Genomic DNA, 16,260 nt, shown 5'->3' with positions numbered 1-16,260 from the left:
CTCCTACTAATAACCTGTCTGCTTAGAAATACTCAGTGTATATTACTACTTAATTGTTCTACATAGGAGAACGGAATGCTTTGATAAAAATGGCTTGCTTCAAAGCAGTAACTTTTTCAATGAATGAAAAAATGAAGATATGATTTGGGTAAGGAGCTAGATATCCAGTCCCGTCTCTTGGAAACTGGAAAAAAAGAGGATGTTATATATCACAAAGGTTAAGAATTTGTCAGTTGTGGAAAAACTCCTGTCACTATATTTGATGACTAAGTGTGCACTGCAATCTAAACCTTTAGATGCTCGTAAAGATTTACCTGTCTCATTGCAGAATACAATAAAGGCAGTATTTCTTTGTGCTAGGTTTTTGTTTAACTACATTATGTGGCTTGTAGTTCTGGGGGAAAATTGATGTGGGAATTAAAAAACCAAGAAACCCTGTGCCATGACATCTCACCTAATTTGGTGTAAAACACAGGATAAATTGCAACATTTTTCACTTTCTTTACATTAACATATAGGTTTCTCAGGGTACAGCATTGCATTAGGTGCTGAACATGACATCTTTCGGATTCACATCCAAGTCATGAGGTGCTAGGATGAGACTGCCAAAACATTGTGTTTAAATTTTTCCATTAACCGTAGGTTAATAAACTACATTTTGTATCCCCTCGTTGGCCACAATTATGCAAACCTGTGGTAATTCAGCTTTTATAAATCCCATCCACATTTGAGTTTTGAGTTTCTTTTTGTTGGATTGTCGCTTTTTATATAAAGCAAGATGTGTTCTAACCAGCACTAAATTATTTAATCAGAAAAAATGCTTGCCTCAAATGCCTGGAGTTTAGATAATTTGGTATCTAGTAAATGTGTTATTTACTTTTTAAATGTAATATGAACTTTGTTTTAATTCCCCCTTTTTTCCCTCCTTGGCAATTTAGCGTACCCTGAACATTGTCTGTGTTTCAGTATTTAATCAGTGCTCTTGGTTTTACAACTGATCATTACTTAAATCAGTAACTATGGCAGCTCTTGCATGGACATATGGCAGAGCTGCCCTTAAATGGATCTTGGCAAGGGGCTTAGAAGTGCAAACATGGAGGTTTTATTACCTCAAATTTCTGAGACATTGGAACATTTTGTTGGGTGTGGGGGAGGGGGGGGGACAGAAAGACATTTACTCAACAAATGTTTTAAAAAATCCTTGATTTATTTACAATTCAAGGCATTTACAATGTTTCTGTGTTGCCAAATAGTTTGCTGGTTATAAGTTTGGTTGCTCACGTGCAAGTGTATGAATAATGTTCTGTTCATGATGAAGGGGGAAATTTTTTATATAAAGTACTTGTTTTATAAATTAAAGAAAATGAAGGATGTAATTAAATGTGTGATTTGAAAAAAAATCCTAATATATTACAAATGGATCTGGTTATAATATATAGTTGTCTTATTTGAAATAGTAAATGAAAATTCTAGCTAATTTAATGATTGTAAAACAGTAAATATGTTTCTTGTAGTTTTGTATAATTAATTAGTTAAGATCTTTGCTGGCCAGTTTTAATTGTGCAGAAGATGGTATACTAATCCATAACAGCTAAGATCATTTATATTCTTGCACATCTATTAAAGACTTTAATGAAAAAAACAATAGACTTATTATTTATCACCATGTTGAAAAGTGACTGATAGTTAGATTTTTGTTAAAGGAGAGCTTTGATCACAAAGATTTATATTTTGATACTGTGTGGTAATATTCTGCATTTTTGGACCATAACTAATGTCTATGTCATTGGGTCTGGTCCTAGGGCAGAAAATTTATTTGTCCCAATACTGATCTTCTGTATTAATTTGAGACACATTCTTCCACAGCACAATGTGTAGCTAAATAAGGTCAAAAAAACTAAAAGAAAATAGTCATTTTTGTTTTTTATTCTCTTAAGAAATGATTTCAAACTCTGGTTGTGAATCCAGATACTATAATAATGCATGAATGATGGTGCAACCAGGCATCTGTCCCCCAAGGAAATGAAAAATCTATTGCACATCAGTACTTTCACTCCCCACAAACTGTTAATAAGCTATTACTGAATGTAATGATCTGCAATCAGTACTGTAATGAGATTTTAAAATGTACAACATATTCAATTGTCTTGGTAACCAGTTGGAAACTGATGACAAATCATCTACAATTTTAAAGCAAAAAATCTGATCTGAAAGGAGAGCATAAAAACTGCCATTGTGATTTGCTGAACAAGGAAGCTGTGCTTTTTACATTTTCATAACAGTAAAAGCAATTTTCCACTTGTCTGGGGGCAGCAACAAGTATATTTGAGCTTTGTTCTACTAGCATAATTACATTTAGCATATATTTAGACACTATGAGAACATCTATGCATGTATTGAGCATAATATATATGAGGCTTGGTATCTTAGTTATTTTAAACAAGAGGTTTTAATGAAGCAGACCTTGACTTATGAGGGAGGGAAGAATCAGAGAGCAGTGATACAAATCCAAGAATGTCATCCATATGAAGGGAGCAATTTTCCTTTTCCAGTATATACATTCATATATAGACAATACAGAATAGAGCAAAATTCCTACTAGATTTTTATTTAAACTTTTTTCAAATAAAGCATGAACTGAAATTTAAAAACCTAAACAGACATTAAGTTCTACAGCACTTTTTTAAAGCACCAGGCAATTTACTTCCCAAAGAGTTAACCTGATACAAAGCATACTGGAGTCACTTTGGATTAGGCAAATTCACAGTTAAGAAAATTTCTTGTATCAAGCTCTTCCAGCTGCACCTTTCAAAAGCATAACAGTTTAAATGCACAGGAAAAGGACAGATAATGTACTTGAAGGCCACAATAGTACATTCTTGAGATGCATTCTGTGGCACTCCAAGGAATCCAGACTTCTCTTTGCAGACGAGAGCTACGGTGTGTACATTTGAGAGAGGTTCAGAAGCTGATGGTATTTCTAACCTTCCACTTTTTTTTAATTTTACAAGTTCAATACACATCATATAAGGACACATTTTTCTTTATATACTTTCCTTTTTTTGTAGAGAGGAATATTTTGTAGAGTCAAATATTTTAGCATTTGACTTTTTGGATCTTCATTCTTGTTCATTTACCAAATCACATCATCAGCACTTTCAGACAAGCATTTAGCAAGATGGCTATCAATATCCAACTGAGACAATCTGCAAATTAGGAGACAATTCATTAATTTTATCAGAACTACTAATCAAATCAACTCCCTTCATTTACTCACATGTTCCCAAACCCCAAACTTGTGGGGGTTTTTTGTTTGTTTTCTAGAAATCTGAAAAAATGCTGTATTTAATTTGCAAGAGTCAGGTTGTTCTGTTCTACAAAATGGAAGGCTGACAATTGGATACAATATTACAACCATTTTTAACTACATTTAAAATAAAAACATTTCACTCTGAACCTGTTTCTAAAATGACTTAAATTCAAAAGCCCACTAATAGGAGAACTGCACAGAGACTTACAGAAATTTCCAATTAGCTAGATCAGCAGCAAGTTCTCAAACAGCTGGCCATGCCCCTGTTTTAATAGGCTTGCCAGGATTGCTTTAGATTTGTTGGGGAAGCTGGAGCCAAAACCTAAGCCGGGGTGGGCAAAAGGGACTCGCCCTGCAGAGGTCCTGCTACTACCCTGCCTCCAGGCAAATCAGGGCCTAGGGATTTGACAACTCGGACAGGGACAGGGCAGGAGACTTTGCGCGCTCCCCTCACTCCCAAGCCCTGATTGGCCTAGGGGCAGAGGGAAAGCGCAAAGTCTCTTTTGCTGGCTGAGGACTCGGCATTCAGAGTCAACTGCTGCTCAGCTGGCGGGTTACTCTAAATGCAGTGCTCCCATGCAGGCCTGGGGGCCGGGGAGAGCACGCAAAGTCTCCTCCCACCGCCAGGGGCACGAGCACCTAGAGGTAAAGGCTGGTAGTTCTCTCTGGGCGGGAGCAAAGACTTCATGAGCTTCCCCACCCACAGACCATTCAATGTCTGTGGGTGGGGAAGCACAGAAGCATCCTGGCTCCGTCCCCTTCTGCCTGAGGCCCTACCCCTTCTGGGGTGGCCAAGGGCCACTTCAAAAATTTCTGAAGTTGTCCCTGGTCAAAAATTATTGCCCACCACTGGCCTAAGTCCTACTGCCCAGAGCTGAAGCTGAAGCCCTTAGGCTTCAGCCCTGGATGGCAGGGCTCAGGTTACAGGCCCTACTGTCCGGGCTTCAGATTTGGGGCTGCCCTGTCAAGAGCAGTGGGGTTTAGGCAGGTTCAGGCTTCAGTCTCCCCTCCTCAGGTGGTGTGGTAATTTTTGTCAGAAGGAGTCATGGTGCCTTTAAGTTTGAGAACCCCTGAACTAGATCAGTAACAAAATGAGGTGTTTTAAATGCTAGTGGTCCTGTTGGCATGTTAGAGACTAACAAAAATACATAGTATCATGAGCTTCTGTGAGTAAAACCCACTTCATCACATGAGCTGGAGCTAAAGCCCCGTGGGGCCTGCTGTGAGCAGGACCACGCCAGCCTGGCCAGAGCAAGCCTCTTCTGTGGCAGGCCTGGGGTGCACTGTGAGCAAGGGTGCTCCAGCCCAGCCATACTAAAGCCACCCCTTTTGCTCACCCGTTTAATCGATGTACTGGTTAAACTTAAATCAGTTAACTAATTAAAAGGGATTTTACATTCCTAGTTCAGAACGCCTACAAGCATGTTACTCACTGTTACTTTTCAGCAACTGGTGAGACAGCATGAGTCCTGTTAAGTGGTATGATAAATAAGCTATTTAGTTAATTTCTTTTTAGCAGGTGTCTGATTTAGAAAAGTATTTTTTAATTTAGTTCCAGTGAAAAGTCAGCTCAACAATAAAGGACACTGAAATCATGTTTAAGACCCAGTTTGACACAGCTCCATCTGGGATGATTTTGGAGCTGGTCCTGCTTTGAGCAGAGGGGTGGACTATATGGCTTCCTAAGGTCTCGTCCAACCCTAATGTTCTATGGTTGGCTTGTCTCCCCTGCTGGGCGGCTCGTTGCTGCAGCAATGAATCCATCAAAGGTCAATATAGCAGTTCTTGTGAAGCCCTACTAAATCGACTACCAATTGCTTGGACATTGACTCCAATACCCCACCAGAATGAGGTAAGTAAGGGAAGCACAGAGTGGACCCTGCAGTAAGTAGATCAAGTCAAGATATCTTAGAGTTACACTACTAACAAATCAAATTGCATAGCTTAGATCAACTTTTCGACTATAGTATAGACCTGCCCTCTGAACAGCAAGACAGTGGCAGCTGCCACATACATGCATGCAAAGCCCTGACCTGGAAAGGCCACCTTTAAACATGAAAGGATATGCATCCACGCATATTCAGTCTTTGGGACTGTTTATTGTGATTGGAACACTAGCTTACTCACAAAGACATGTGGCCCACCAAACCATTGACAAATAATTGTCATTAATAGCTCTCTCAATTTATATCCATGACCTTAGAGATCTTTTACAGATTAAAAACAAGCCAATCAACCAGAAAAATAAAATTAAAACAAGAAGCCCACAACCTGTAACAGATATGTACAGTCCCAATCTATGTAACATATGCTACTCTGTAGCTAAGGGCTTGGGCCAAACTGATTACTAATGTTGCCTGATTTTTAGATTATATATTCTATTGATTACTTAAGAATTTTTAGTCATTACTTGTAAGGTTGACAGGTTTTTATTTTAAGATTAGGCCCAGTATTATTTAAACTATCTAGTTGAGAATTCTGATATGTCCAGATGTGACAAGCCATGGGAACTTTTTTATATTTATAAATATAGATTACTGATTCATTTAGCACAGTTATAAACATCCCAACTTAGTAAAAGATACTACAGAATGTACCTTTGCACTCATATATAGTAAAATATCAAACCATTTTTGTAGAATAAGAAGTATTAGCAATTTTGTATTACCATACCCTTTTTTATTGTTACCAGCGACCATTATTTTGGTACCTTTTAAGGACTACATTTTTTAATCGCTCCTAGGCTGGATGCTACTTTTAGAATAGGTTACACTGATGCTGTTTTGTTTGATGTATTTTCAGTAGGGAATTTTTTCTGTAATAAATAGGAGGGGTACTTATCCTTTCCTGGACATCCCAGCCATTCGATTGACTAAATTGTCTGTTAGGGTTAAAACCACAGACTGTGTTCTAGAGAAGCAGGAAGTGTTGTCAGGAAGCCAGGAGAGCCAATGAAAATGGAGTGTGGGTTTTTGAACTAGAAGCAGTTACAGACTCCTGTAGCAATCTTTCTATGACTGGAGCAGAGCTGGAAGACCTAGAGTGAGCTAGGGACAAGGCATGAAACGTCTAGCGATATCCATGCCTTGGGAAGGACTAAAACTTTGAACAACAGATATGAGAGTAAACAGGGAATGTTGAGTCAGACAAGATCAGGCTATTTTCGGGCTTGTTGGACTTACCTGTGTTTAAACCCATGTGAATCCCCATCACCCACCGTACACTGTAACTTTTAAACTAAATCCTAAGGAAGCAATTCTCTGTGCTTTTAATCTGCCATTTTTCAGTTGCTCTGTAACACCTAGCAATGAAGTAATGTTTTAACAAGTATGTAGTCTGTTTTGTTATTAAAATCACCTTTTTAAGACTGATCTAATTCCTGTGTCCTAGAAGGCAGGCGGTTCTGTGTGTACATGCCTAAAACTGCAAGATCAGCTATTAAGGAATTTACAGGGGTAGGGGTTAAGCTCTCTCCAGAGGGAGGGTTAAAGAGCTTGAGGATACCCTACAGGAAGAAATTCCCAACTTGCGTCTTCCTAAGTTCCCAAAGGGGTTTTTGCATTTGGGTGGTAACCTTGAAGAGTTTATTAAACAGAAGCCTTTAGTGGCAAGGTGTGTTAAAGTTTCTTGTGGGCCCTCACCCTCACCTTCTGCACTCAAAGTGCCAGAGTGAGGAACAGCTTTGACATTTCCCTTTTCTTATTTGTATTTTCTCATCTTACTAATGTCAGAGTGCCTTTTTCCTATAGGTTCGTATATCAATTATCATATACAATGGAGTGTAAGAGGAGGTCTAGGACAGGGGGTTGGTGTGTGGGATCTGGGTGGGAGCTAGAGTGTCACAGGGTTCAGGGTTGGGTTATGGAGTCTAGGAGGGAGTTAAGAGACTTAGCTGAAGCGGGGCCAGGGCAGAGGTTTGAGGTGAATGTTCTGGGAGGAGGTAAGGTGTGGGAAGGGGCTGGGGTGCTCACCTTAAGCACTTCTCTTTTGGTTGGGGGATGAAGGGAAGCAGGTGGCTGAGTGTGGCCCTCACCCTGCAGGCATTGACTCCCTCCCCCCCCACACACACACACACCTCCCATTGGTCCAGGGAGCTGCAGGGATGGAGCCTGGCAGCAAGGTTGGTTGATTTAGTTGGGGTTGGTCCTGCTTTGGGCAGGGGGTTGAACTCTATGACCTCCTGAGGTCTCTTCCAGTCTTATGATTCTATGTAGGGCAGTGTGCAGATGGAGCTTTTCCTGGCACTGGCAGGGGTAAGAGGGTACAGTACACAGAGCTGTTTCTCTCCACCCCAGCCAGGCAGGGCCAGGGATCTTTTTCAAGGACCCTGGGCTACAGGCACTAAAGGCCATTAATCTGGTCCTGCCTGTGATGGGAGGAGCTCAGAGTGCTGGTGCTTGTGCGGGGCACCAAGGCTCAGCACTTCTGGCCTGCAACATGAGACTTGCTGCAGGCCAGATCAAATTAAACAGAGGTCTGAATCCAGTCTGGGGCTAGAGGTTCTCCATCCCTGCTTTATATTCATGCTTTGTAATTTGACCTGGTTTCCACTTTTTTAAATAAAACTCCTTTTTAGATATTTAGATCTTTCAAGATCTCCTGGTTAAGCCAGGGTCGTCTCTTGCCATACTTTCTATCTTTCCTACTCAGTAAAATAATGTCCTCTTGTGCCCATAATGTCTTTGAAAAACAACTGTCTTCAATTGTTTTTCCTCTTAAACTTGCTTCCCATGGGATCTTACCTACCAACTCCCTGAATTTGCTAAAGTTCGCCTTCTTGAAAGCTATTTTTTATTTTAATTATTTATTCTTCCACCAACCTAATATCTACCGCGGATGCTAGGTTTGCAAAGATTTTCCACACCCCAGAGCTCTGTAAAGTCATATTGACCTACATTTTTAAGTCTAGACTAGGCTTTAGAGGTAACTCCCGAGTCAATCAGCAGAACAGGGAGATGATGGAAAATACAAGTGAAAGTTTCACAAGTGTGTACCTATCTCATAGGTAAAGCCGATAGGAATCTGAAGGCTATGAAGATGGCTTTAACTAGCAAAGGGCTCCAATTCTGGATAATAAATATACAGATCCAAAAATGCATCTGCTTGACCAAAAAATAATACAGCCGGTCCCTGACTTACGAACGAGTTACTTACCAAACACTTGGTCATAACTCGATTTGTTCGTAAGTCAGACCCCATTCATTTAAATTCGGCCATGCTGATTGTAAGCACAGATCGCGTTTGTAACTCAGGGAGCGGCTTGTAATGCGCTTAATGGGAAATGGTCGTAACTATGAACAGTCGTAAATTGATGCGTTCGTAACTCGGGGACCAGCTGTATGCCAATTTGGAATATACAGACAAAGTCAAAGTAGGGCTCAAATTTACTTTCTTTTTAGAGCAATATAATAAACGTGGACTTTATTCCACTTTAGTTTTGGATTTAAAACGGATTCTCCAGGCACTGAATTACATTTAAAAGATGGTACTTTAACAGTAGAACCTTGGTCACAATTTGCACAGCTTGTTTACCCAACCAAACTGTCATGTTTCTATACTGTAAAAAAAAGTCCAAAGTAATAAAATAAGACTTACGTTCCAGTAAATTGAATTAGATACATTGGACAACTGTCAAGAGTTACAGTGCCCGCTCTCTGATCCTCAGCCTTTTCCTTAAGGCCTTCCATTTTGGGGATGTCAACAGGAGACTTTATTTCTGCAGATACAGAACTGGTCTTGCCTAATAAAATATTGTGTTGGTGCATTTCTGCAAGTGAATGTTGACCTTGGCTTTCATTTTCTCTTCTGTTGTTCTCTTCACTGAGCACAGTCCCTTTACAGAGCTGTTGAAAGCAAAAATGTTTTGCAACACTTGGAGTAGATGCTGGTACAGAATTCAGTGTCGAATCTGTACATGGAGTGCCTTCATACATTTCAGTCTTTTCTTTTTCTTTTAATTTTGAAGAACATTTTCTGCTATGTTTTATTCTTAGGTTCTCAGCTGGATCATCATTAACCATAAGAGAGAGATTCTCAACTACAGGAGCAATATTTAGCTGTTTTTTGTCTGCCTTGTCCTTTCTTTCTATTAGATGTTCTGTTTTAGTTTTTGAGATGTGACAGAAGTTTGGATCCTTTCTATTAAGAGCTTTTTCTTTGCAAAAAGATGGAAAAGGTGTCCATTGAAAATCGTTCGTTCCAACCTTAAAGATTTCTGGTTTTGATGGGTGGTTCTCATTTTCAGAAGTCTATAAAACAGCAAAAATGTATTGTTCCAAAACCATTACAGTTTCTTCAATTGAAGTCATGGAGCAGGCTGCCTGGCCACTCTGGCTCCTACTGCTGCTGTGAGTGCAGGGCAGGGTGATCCCTGGTACCACCCCATGCCCAGCTCCTCCATAGGATAGTTGAGGTGGCCGCTGCAGCATACTCAAATCATGGGAGCTGGAGCAGCCATGCCGAACACTCCTATGGATGGGACATCTCCGTGTAGGCCCTGTTGTGCTAGGTACTGTAAGAACACATCCTGTTGCTGCTGCATATTTAGTTAGCCTTCTCCACTGAATCCTCCTTTTGTATGAACCTTGTGCTTGTAATGGGTAGTGGACTGGGCAACCCTGGGACTCAATTCTGAAAGTTCCACTTTCTGCAGCACAGGAAGCAACAATCCAAGAAACAAGCTTTCTTCTACTGTTCTACCATGTCTCAGCTCTATTCTAGAAGGTGCTATCAAAAGCTAAAACCTTGGCCTTTTTTGGTTTTTAGCCAGCCATCAGTAAGCTTCTATTTAGAATTGGTCAGTAATCTAGAATTTTAAACAAATGGGAGACCTAAGTAAAAGCTACAGATAAATTCCACTTTAAAACCCCTCACATATCATGCCTCAACTGTAAATCCTATACAGCCGCTCCCCGAGTTACGACCACCTCCACCTACGACCATCTGCACTTACAAACAGCGCGGTCGCCATGTAACTCTATGGGATCCGAGTTACGAACACTTCAAGTTACGGACCAAGTGTTGGTCCATAACTTGTTCGTAACTCTGAGAGCGGCTGTATAGTAACAGTTGACATAATTTAGATTCTGCCAAAATTTGTAGGAAGAACAAAGAGTGATTTGTCCTCAGTGAGAACTTCTAAAAGGCAATGTAGGAACATATTCAAACACGTTACCTGTGCCAAAAATTCTGGCAAACTTGACACTGTTTTCCAGCTTGTGTGTGTTAAATGTTGACTGACACCCTTCATTATCAGCATCCACATATTTTCGGACTCACTCAACTCTTGTTGTTCAAACCAGGAGACTCTGTTGGTCAATGTCCTGTTAAAAAAATAGAATGATGGAGGTCATTTTTTCTACAATGAAGTATTTTTTAAGGAAATTACTCCCAGTAATATAGATACTTCCTGATAAGTCTAAACCTCCATCCTCTGGTGTATAAATGTAATATCTGCTGTAACATTAAAGTTGCAGTGAGGGAGGTCTAAGCTGGATATTTTACCAGGAGCTGGAGAAGCACTGGAATAGGTTACTGAGGGAGGTGGTGGAATCTCCATCCCTAGAGGTTTTTAAATCCCAGCCTGACAAAGTCCTGGCTGGGGTGATTTAGTTGGGGTTGGTCCTGCTTTTAGGCAGGGGGTTGGACTCAATGACTTCTTGAGGTCTCTTCCAGCCCTATGATTCTATGTAAACTTTTCTAACAAAAGTTGGTCCAATAAAAAAATAACTTTATCCATGTTGTGTCTCTAATATCTTGGGATCAATATAGCTACAGGAACACTGCATACAGGCTAGCCTCATGACAGTCTAATAAAGGTCACAAACAATCAAGGCGTGACAAACCCCAGCGAGAGCCACTGCCAGCCCCGCACTGCGCCTGCACCAAGCGCTGGTGAATGGGGCGCTCGGAGCGTCCGGCTGAAATCTACTCACCACAGGTGAATAGATTCAGCGGTTTGTTGAGCCCTTGCAAATGATAATACACTTAATTCTTAATACAGTAAACGTAATGTTCAAAAGATGAGCATTTTCTGCTATGTCTGGGAAAATATTTGGTTTTCTTAGCAAAGGGCTTGTATTAAGGATGTTAAAAGGTGGGTAACTGGCTAATCCCGTAGTTAATACAATTTGTATTGATACACAATTAGTCGATAAGAGAAACAAAAAACAGGACTATGTAGCACTTTAAAGACTAACAAAATGGTTTATTAGGTGATGAGCTTTCATGGGCCAGACCCACTTCCTCAGATCAAATAGTGAAAGAAAATAGTCACAATCATCTATACCAAAGGATATATTATACACGGCTACATTTCCATCGATAAGAGAAGACACTCTTTGCCAGCTCACATCAGATCCAGGAGCTACCCCGCTGCAGCTCTATAGTACAAACGTAGTAGGAAAGGGCACACAGACAGCCTAGCTCCTACTATATTTAAATTGCAGAGCTGCAGTGGGTTGGTCTCAGACCCAGCACAAGATGGGACTAAGCAAGCCTGGCTCAGTCCCAGCTCGTGCTGGGTCCAGGAGCTCTCCCTGCTGTGGCTCTGCATTTTAAATGTAGTAATAGTGGGTGGCTCTTACTACATTTAAAATGCAAAGGCACAGTGGTCCAGGACCTACTGTGAGCCAGGACTGAGCAAACCTGGCTCATGCCGGGTCAAGGACCACTGCAGATGGCCGCAAACATAGGCTGTTCCAGAGGCTATTCTGGTAGCTCCCCACTCAGGCCCCACACAAACAGAGGCTGCTTCATGGCAGCCTCCCCCTCTCCCCTGCACTCCTTTTAAGCTGGCTCCCCCCCAGCACCAACTCCTGCTCTCCCCCCCCGCCCCCGCCCTTGCTGCCTTGATACAGAGGCAGCAAAGGGGGAGGGAAATGTGATTAGTCAAGTAGTTGACTTGACTACCCGATAAGCCTAGGCTTATTGGGTGGTCAACTACTCGTCTAGTTGCTTACATCCCTAGCTTATATATTGGACTGTGTGAATAGAGATCTGCCTTTCTCACTATTAACACCAGGAGGACTTTCACTTTCTATACATTTACTGGCCCAGCATACACTAGGGCTATGTCTAGACTGACATGATTTTCCGCAAATGCTTTTAACGGAAAAGTTTTCCGTTAAAAGCATTTTCGGAAAAGAGCGTCTAGACTGGCACGGACGCTTTTCCGCAAAAGCACTTTTTGCGGAAAAGCATCCATGGCCAATCTAGACGCACTTTTGCGCAAAAAAGCCCCGATCGCCATTTTCGCGATCAGGGCTTTTTTGCGCAAAACAAATCTCAGCTGTCTACACTGGCCCTTCTGCGCAAAAGGGACTTTTGCCCGAACGAGAGCAGCATAGTATTTCCGCAAAAAGCACTGATTTCTTACAGTAGGAAGTCAGTGCTTTTGTGGAAATTCAAGCGGCCAGGGTAGACAGCTGGCAAGTTTTTCCGGAAAAGCGGCTGATTTTCCGGAAAAACTGGCCAGTCTAGACACAGCCTAGGGATGTAAGTGACTAGTTGCTTCGCCCCATGCTGCCTCTGATAGAGGCAGCAAGGGAGGAGAGCAGGAGCCAGTGACCTAAAAGCTGGTTCATCTCAGCACCATCTCCGCGGGGGGCAGGGGAGTCACGGAGGAAGCAAGGACTGGGCACAAGCTGGGAATCAGCTGATTCCCAGCTCACACCTATTCCCAGATGCGCCTCTGCTTTTTAAATGTATTAAGAGCCCTGACGCTCTTAGAACATTTAAAAGGCTAAAGTGCAGCAAGGCAACAGAGCATGAGCCCCCGGGATAGCTGATTCCCAGCTCACGCAGGGTCCCCCCAGCTGTGCACTGGCCTTTTAAATGTATTGAGAGCCTGTGGGGAATCAGCCATCCTGGTTCGTGCTAGGTGCCTCCTGCTGTGCTTTAGCCTTTTAAATGTTCTAACCCTTCTGTGGCTCCCCACTTATTGACTAATCAACTAGTCAATGGATTAGTTCATTAAATTTAACATCCCTAGTTCACCCTAATTTTCCAGTTAGAAAAACATGTAACAAATACTTTTCCGGAACTAACTTGAATTATTTCACTATTCACCAAAACCTCTACAGTAGGTGGACTTGTAAGTTGCAAGCTCTCTGGAATAGGACTTAATATCCTATAATCAGAAGAAATGCTGTGAATAATAGATTGCTAGTCAATGTAATATTTCACCACAAACAATACAACTGGCAAAAAGCATGAGCTGGGGAAGTGATGCATGCAAAAGCTGTTTGAATGGAAAATACCAATAGTTGAATCAATTTCCATAGTCCTATGTTACGCCCTCTCCACACTAACAGGCAACTGAAATAGAGCTGTGCATAACTCAGAAGCTTGTCTCTTTCACTAACACAATTTGGTCAAGTAGAAGATACTGCCTCATTTGAAACCACTACTTTATCTATTTAGAAATTAGGAGGAGTCCTGTGGCACCTTAGAGACCCACTTCATCAGATAAATTGGAGTGGATTTTATCCACAGAAGCTTATGCCCTAATAAAACTGTTAAGCCATGTCTACACTACAGATAAGATTGAAACAGCCCCAGTCCATCTTCTGGGGTTCGAATTAGTGGATCTAGTGAAGACCCGCTAATTCGAACGGAGAGGGCACTCCCGTTGATGCCAGTAGTCCTGCTTCTAGGAGGAGTAAGGGAAGCTGTAGGGTGAGTGTGCTCCCTTCAACTTCCTGCTGTGTAGACAGTGCCAAAATTCAAATTAAGATACTTCAACTTAAGCATCACAATTAATGTAGCTGAAGTTGCATGTCTTAATTTGAACTTATCCCATAGTGTAGTCCTGGGGCTAGTCTATAAAGTGCCACAGGAGTCTCTTGTTTTTGCAGACACAGACTAATATGGCTGGGCCCCTGAGACTATATAGAAATGGTATTTGAAATTATTAGTATCCTATTAGAGAATGGTATTTACATATTTTTGCTAGGAATCTGTGTAAAAGGTTGATTACAAAGCAAAGACTCGCCAATAGAAACAAAACCCCTTATGGTGTACAGTAATTACTCATTTAACACGTGCCCACTTAACACAATTTTTTTAGGTACCGTTTTTTGAATAACATGACCATTCCCAAAATAACACAAAAATAATCAAGTGGCCGACTACTTGGCGCAGTGGTGAAAACAGTGGTAATACACGAGTGGATGAATACATGTGGTCACAGCGCTCCTTCGCTCACTCATGTCTTTATCTTTGTGTTTTAACAAACTCCAGTGACTTGTGTTGCTAGATATCTAACATTGATGTTGACCACCCAGCACCAACAAAAAATTGACTTTGCCACCCCCACCTGAAAGGCAAGCCCTACCTTTTCCATTATTTTTAATGGGAAAATTGACCCCACATAGCATGTTGTTGCTTAGCCCAAACATTTTCAGAAATGCAGCTATAGTGTTAAATGAGTGTCTAAAGCTTTGCTTCTAAAAATCACACTCCTAAGCCCTGATTCCCTCCTCCTTTCTGAAGGATATTCTGGAGCAACAATCCACCCATTCCCCAAACCTACTCTGCCCTCTCCCCACCCTGCCTCATCCCCCCAATCTGGCGCGGGCTGCGGTCCGGCTGCTCTCCACACTCACAGACAGCAGCGCGGGAAGCAACCTGGTCCCAGCTCACTCTGCTTCCCCGGGTGAGTGAGGAGGGACCCCACCTCCCCGCCAGGCAGTGCACCCCGAGAGCAGAGCGAGGGGGTGGGCACCGGGCCCCCCACCGGCTGGCAAGTGCAGGAGCAGCTGGACTCCTGCTGCAGGTGCCACCCACCGCCAGTCTCTCTGCCAGCCTGTGGGGGCGGGAGCGCGCTCGCCAGGATCCCTGTAAGCTGGGCGCTTGGGCAGCCAGCCGGGAGGGATTCAAAAAGCGCGGGATCTACGGGTGGTGCACATCCGCACATGCCTCAGTGCGCGTACAAATTTATTCCACACAGGGATGAAAAAAAATTAACCTCTCCCCCCCCCCGCCCCGCCCCGCCCCGCCATGGGGCACCAGCTGAACAGGCCCGCGCAGGGCCCCGCTCTCAGCTCTGACCGGCGGGGAGGGACGGAAGAAACCAGCGACGTGACTGAGGAGCCCGCCCGGGAGGGCCCCCCCCCCCCCCCCGGCCCGGACTCACTGGCGCCTCGCGGGGGGCTCGCGCCCCGGGCTGGGCTCTCGGCTGCGGCCCGGTGGCGCCTTCCGAGGCTTGAGGCGCAGTTTGCCGCCTCCCTCCTCAGCCATGGCCGGTGGGGGCGGGGCTCGGCTGCTCTCCCGCCGACAGAGCTCGAGCCGCGGGGGGTGGGGCTGCCAAGTCTCCCGGAGCGGACGCCATTGCAGCAAATGGTGCCTGGGCCGGCCGGCCGGGAAAGTTGGCAACGCGGGACTCTGCCCTGCAGGCGGGGGGTGCTGAGCTGCCCTGGGGTGGGAGCCACGGCGTGGGTCTGCCCGGGGAGGTGTGGGGCACGGCGTGGGTCTGCCGTGTGGGGCATGGCGGGGGTCTGCCCTGAGGGGGTGGGGGGGGGGCATGGCATGGGTCTGCCCCGAGGGAGGGGGGTGGGGGGCACGGCGTGGGTCTGCCCTGAGGGGGTGGGGTGGGGGGCACGGCGTGGGTCTGCCCCGAGGGGGGGGGTGGGGGGGTGGGGGAGGGGTGGGGTGGGGGGGCACGGCGTGGGTCTGCCCCGAGGGGGGGGTGGGGGGGCACGGGTGGGGGGGGGGTGGGGGGGGGGGCACGGCGTGGGTCTGCCCTGAGGGGGTGGGGTGGGGGGGGCATGGCATGGGTCTGTCCTGGGAGAGGGTGAGGTGGGGGGGGGCACGGCGTGGGTCTGCCCCGAGGGGGTGGGGTGGGGGGGCACGGCGTGGGTCTGCCCCGAGGGGTGGGGTGGGAGGGCACGGCGTGGGTCTGCCCTGAGGGGGTGGGGTGGGGGGCACGGCGGGGGTCTGCCCTGAGGGGT

At 44.2% G+C, this 16,260-nt stretch overlaps 1 protein-coding gene across 1 annotated transcript; it reads right to left on the bottom strand.

Annotated features, from left to right (window-relative positions):
* Window positions 1-1,906: 1,906 nt before the first annotated feature.
* On the bottom strand, window positions 1,907-15,602 carry FAAP20 (FA core complex associated protein 20). The gene is made up of 4 exons (XM_075906564.2): window positions 15,447-15,602; window positions 10,485-10,632; window positions 8,906-9,558; window positions 1,907-3,206 (listed from the first exon to the last, which is right to left on the bottom strand). Exons 1-4 carry the CDS (start codon window positions 15,548-15,550, stop codon window positions 3,134-3,136), a joined length of 978 nt encoding a protein of 325 aa, XP_075762679.2. The 5' UTR covers window positions 15,551-15,602; the 3' UTR covers window positions 1,907-3,133.
* Between the last annotated feature and the right edge of the window lie 658 nt (window positions 15,603-16,260).

This window comes from Pelodiscus sinensis, chromosome 24 (genome assembly GCF_052426305.1).
Source record: "Pelodiscus sinensis isolate ZL-2025 chromosome 24, ASM5242630v1, whole genome shotgun sequence".
NCBI classification, from domain to species: domain Eukaryota; kingdom Metazoa; phylum Chordata; order Testudines; family Trionychidae; genus Pelodiscus; species Pelodiscus sinensis.
This window is presented reverse-complemented; position numbering and strand designations above follow the sequence as displayed.

Excerpts from the sequence above, each read along its gene's own strand:
- FAAP20 (XM_075906564.2), bottom strand. The coding sequence starts at position 15,550 with ATGGCTGAGGAGGGAGGCGGCAAACTGCGCCTCAAGCCTCGGAAGGCG. Across the intron at positions 9,559-10,484 it reads TGCCAGAATTTTTGGCACAG|ACTTCTGAAAATGAGAACCA; the intron begins GTAACGTGTTTG and ends GCTGTTTTATAG. Across the intron at positions 3,207-8,905 it reads CTAATTCAATTTACTGGAAC|ATTGTCTCAGTTGGATATTG; the intron begins GTAAGTCTTATT and ends CCTAATTTGCAG.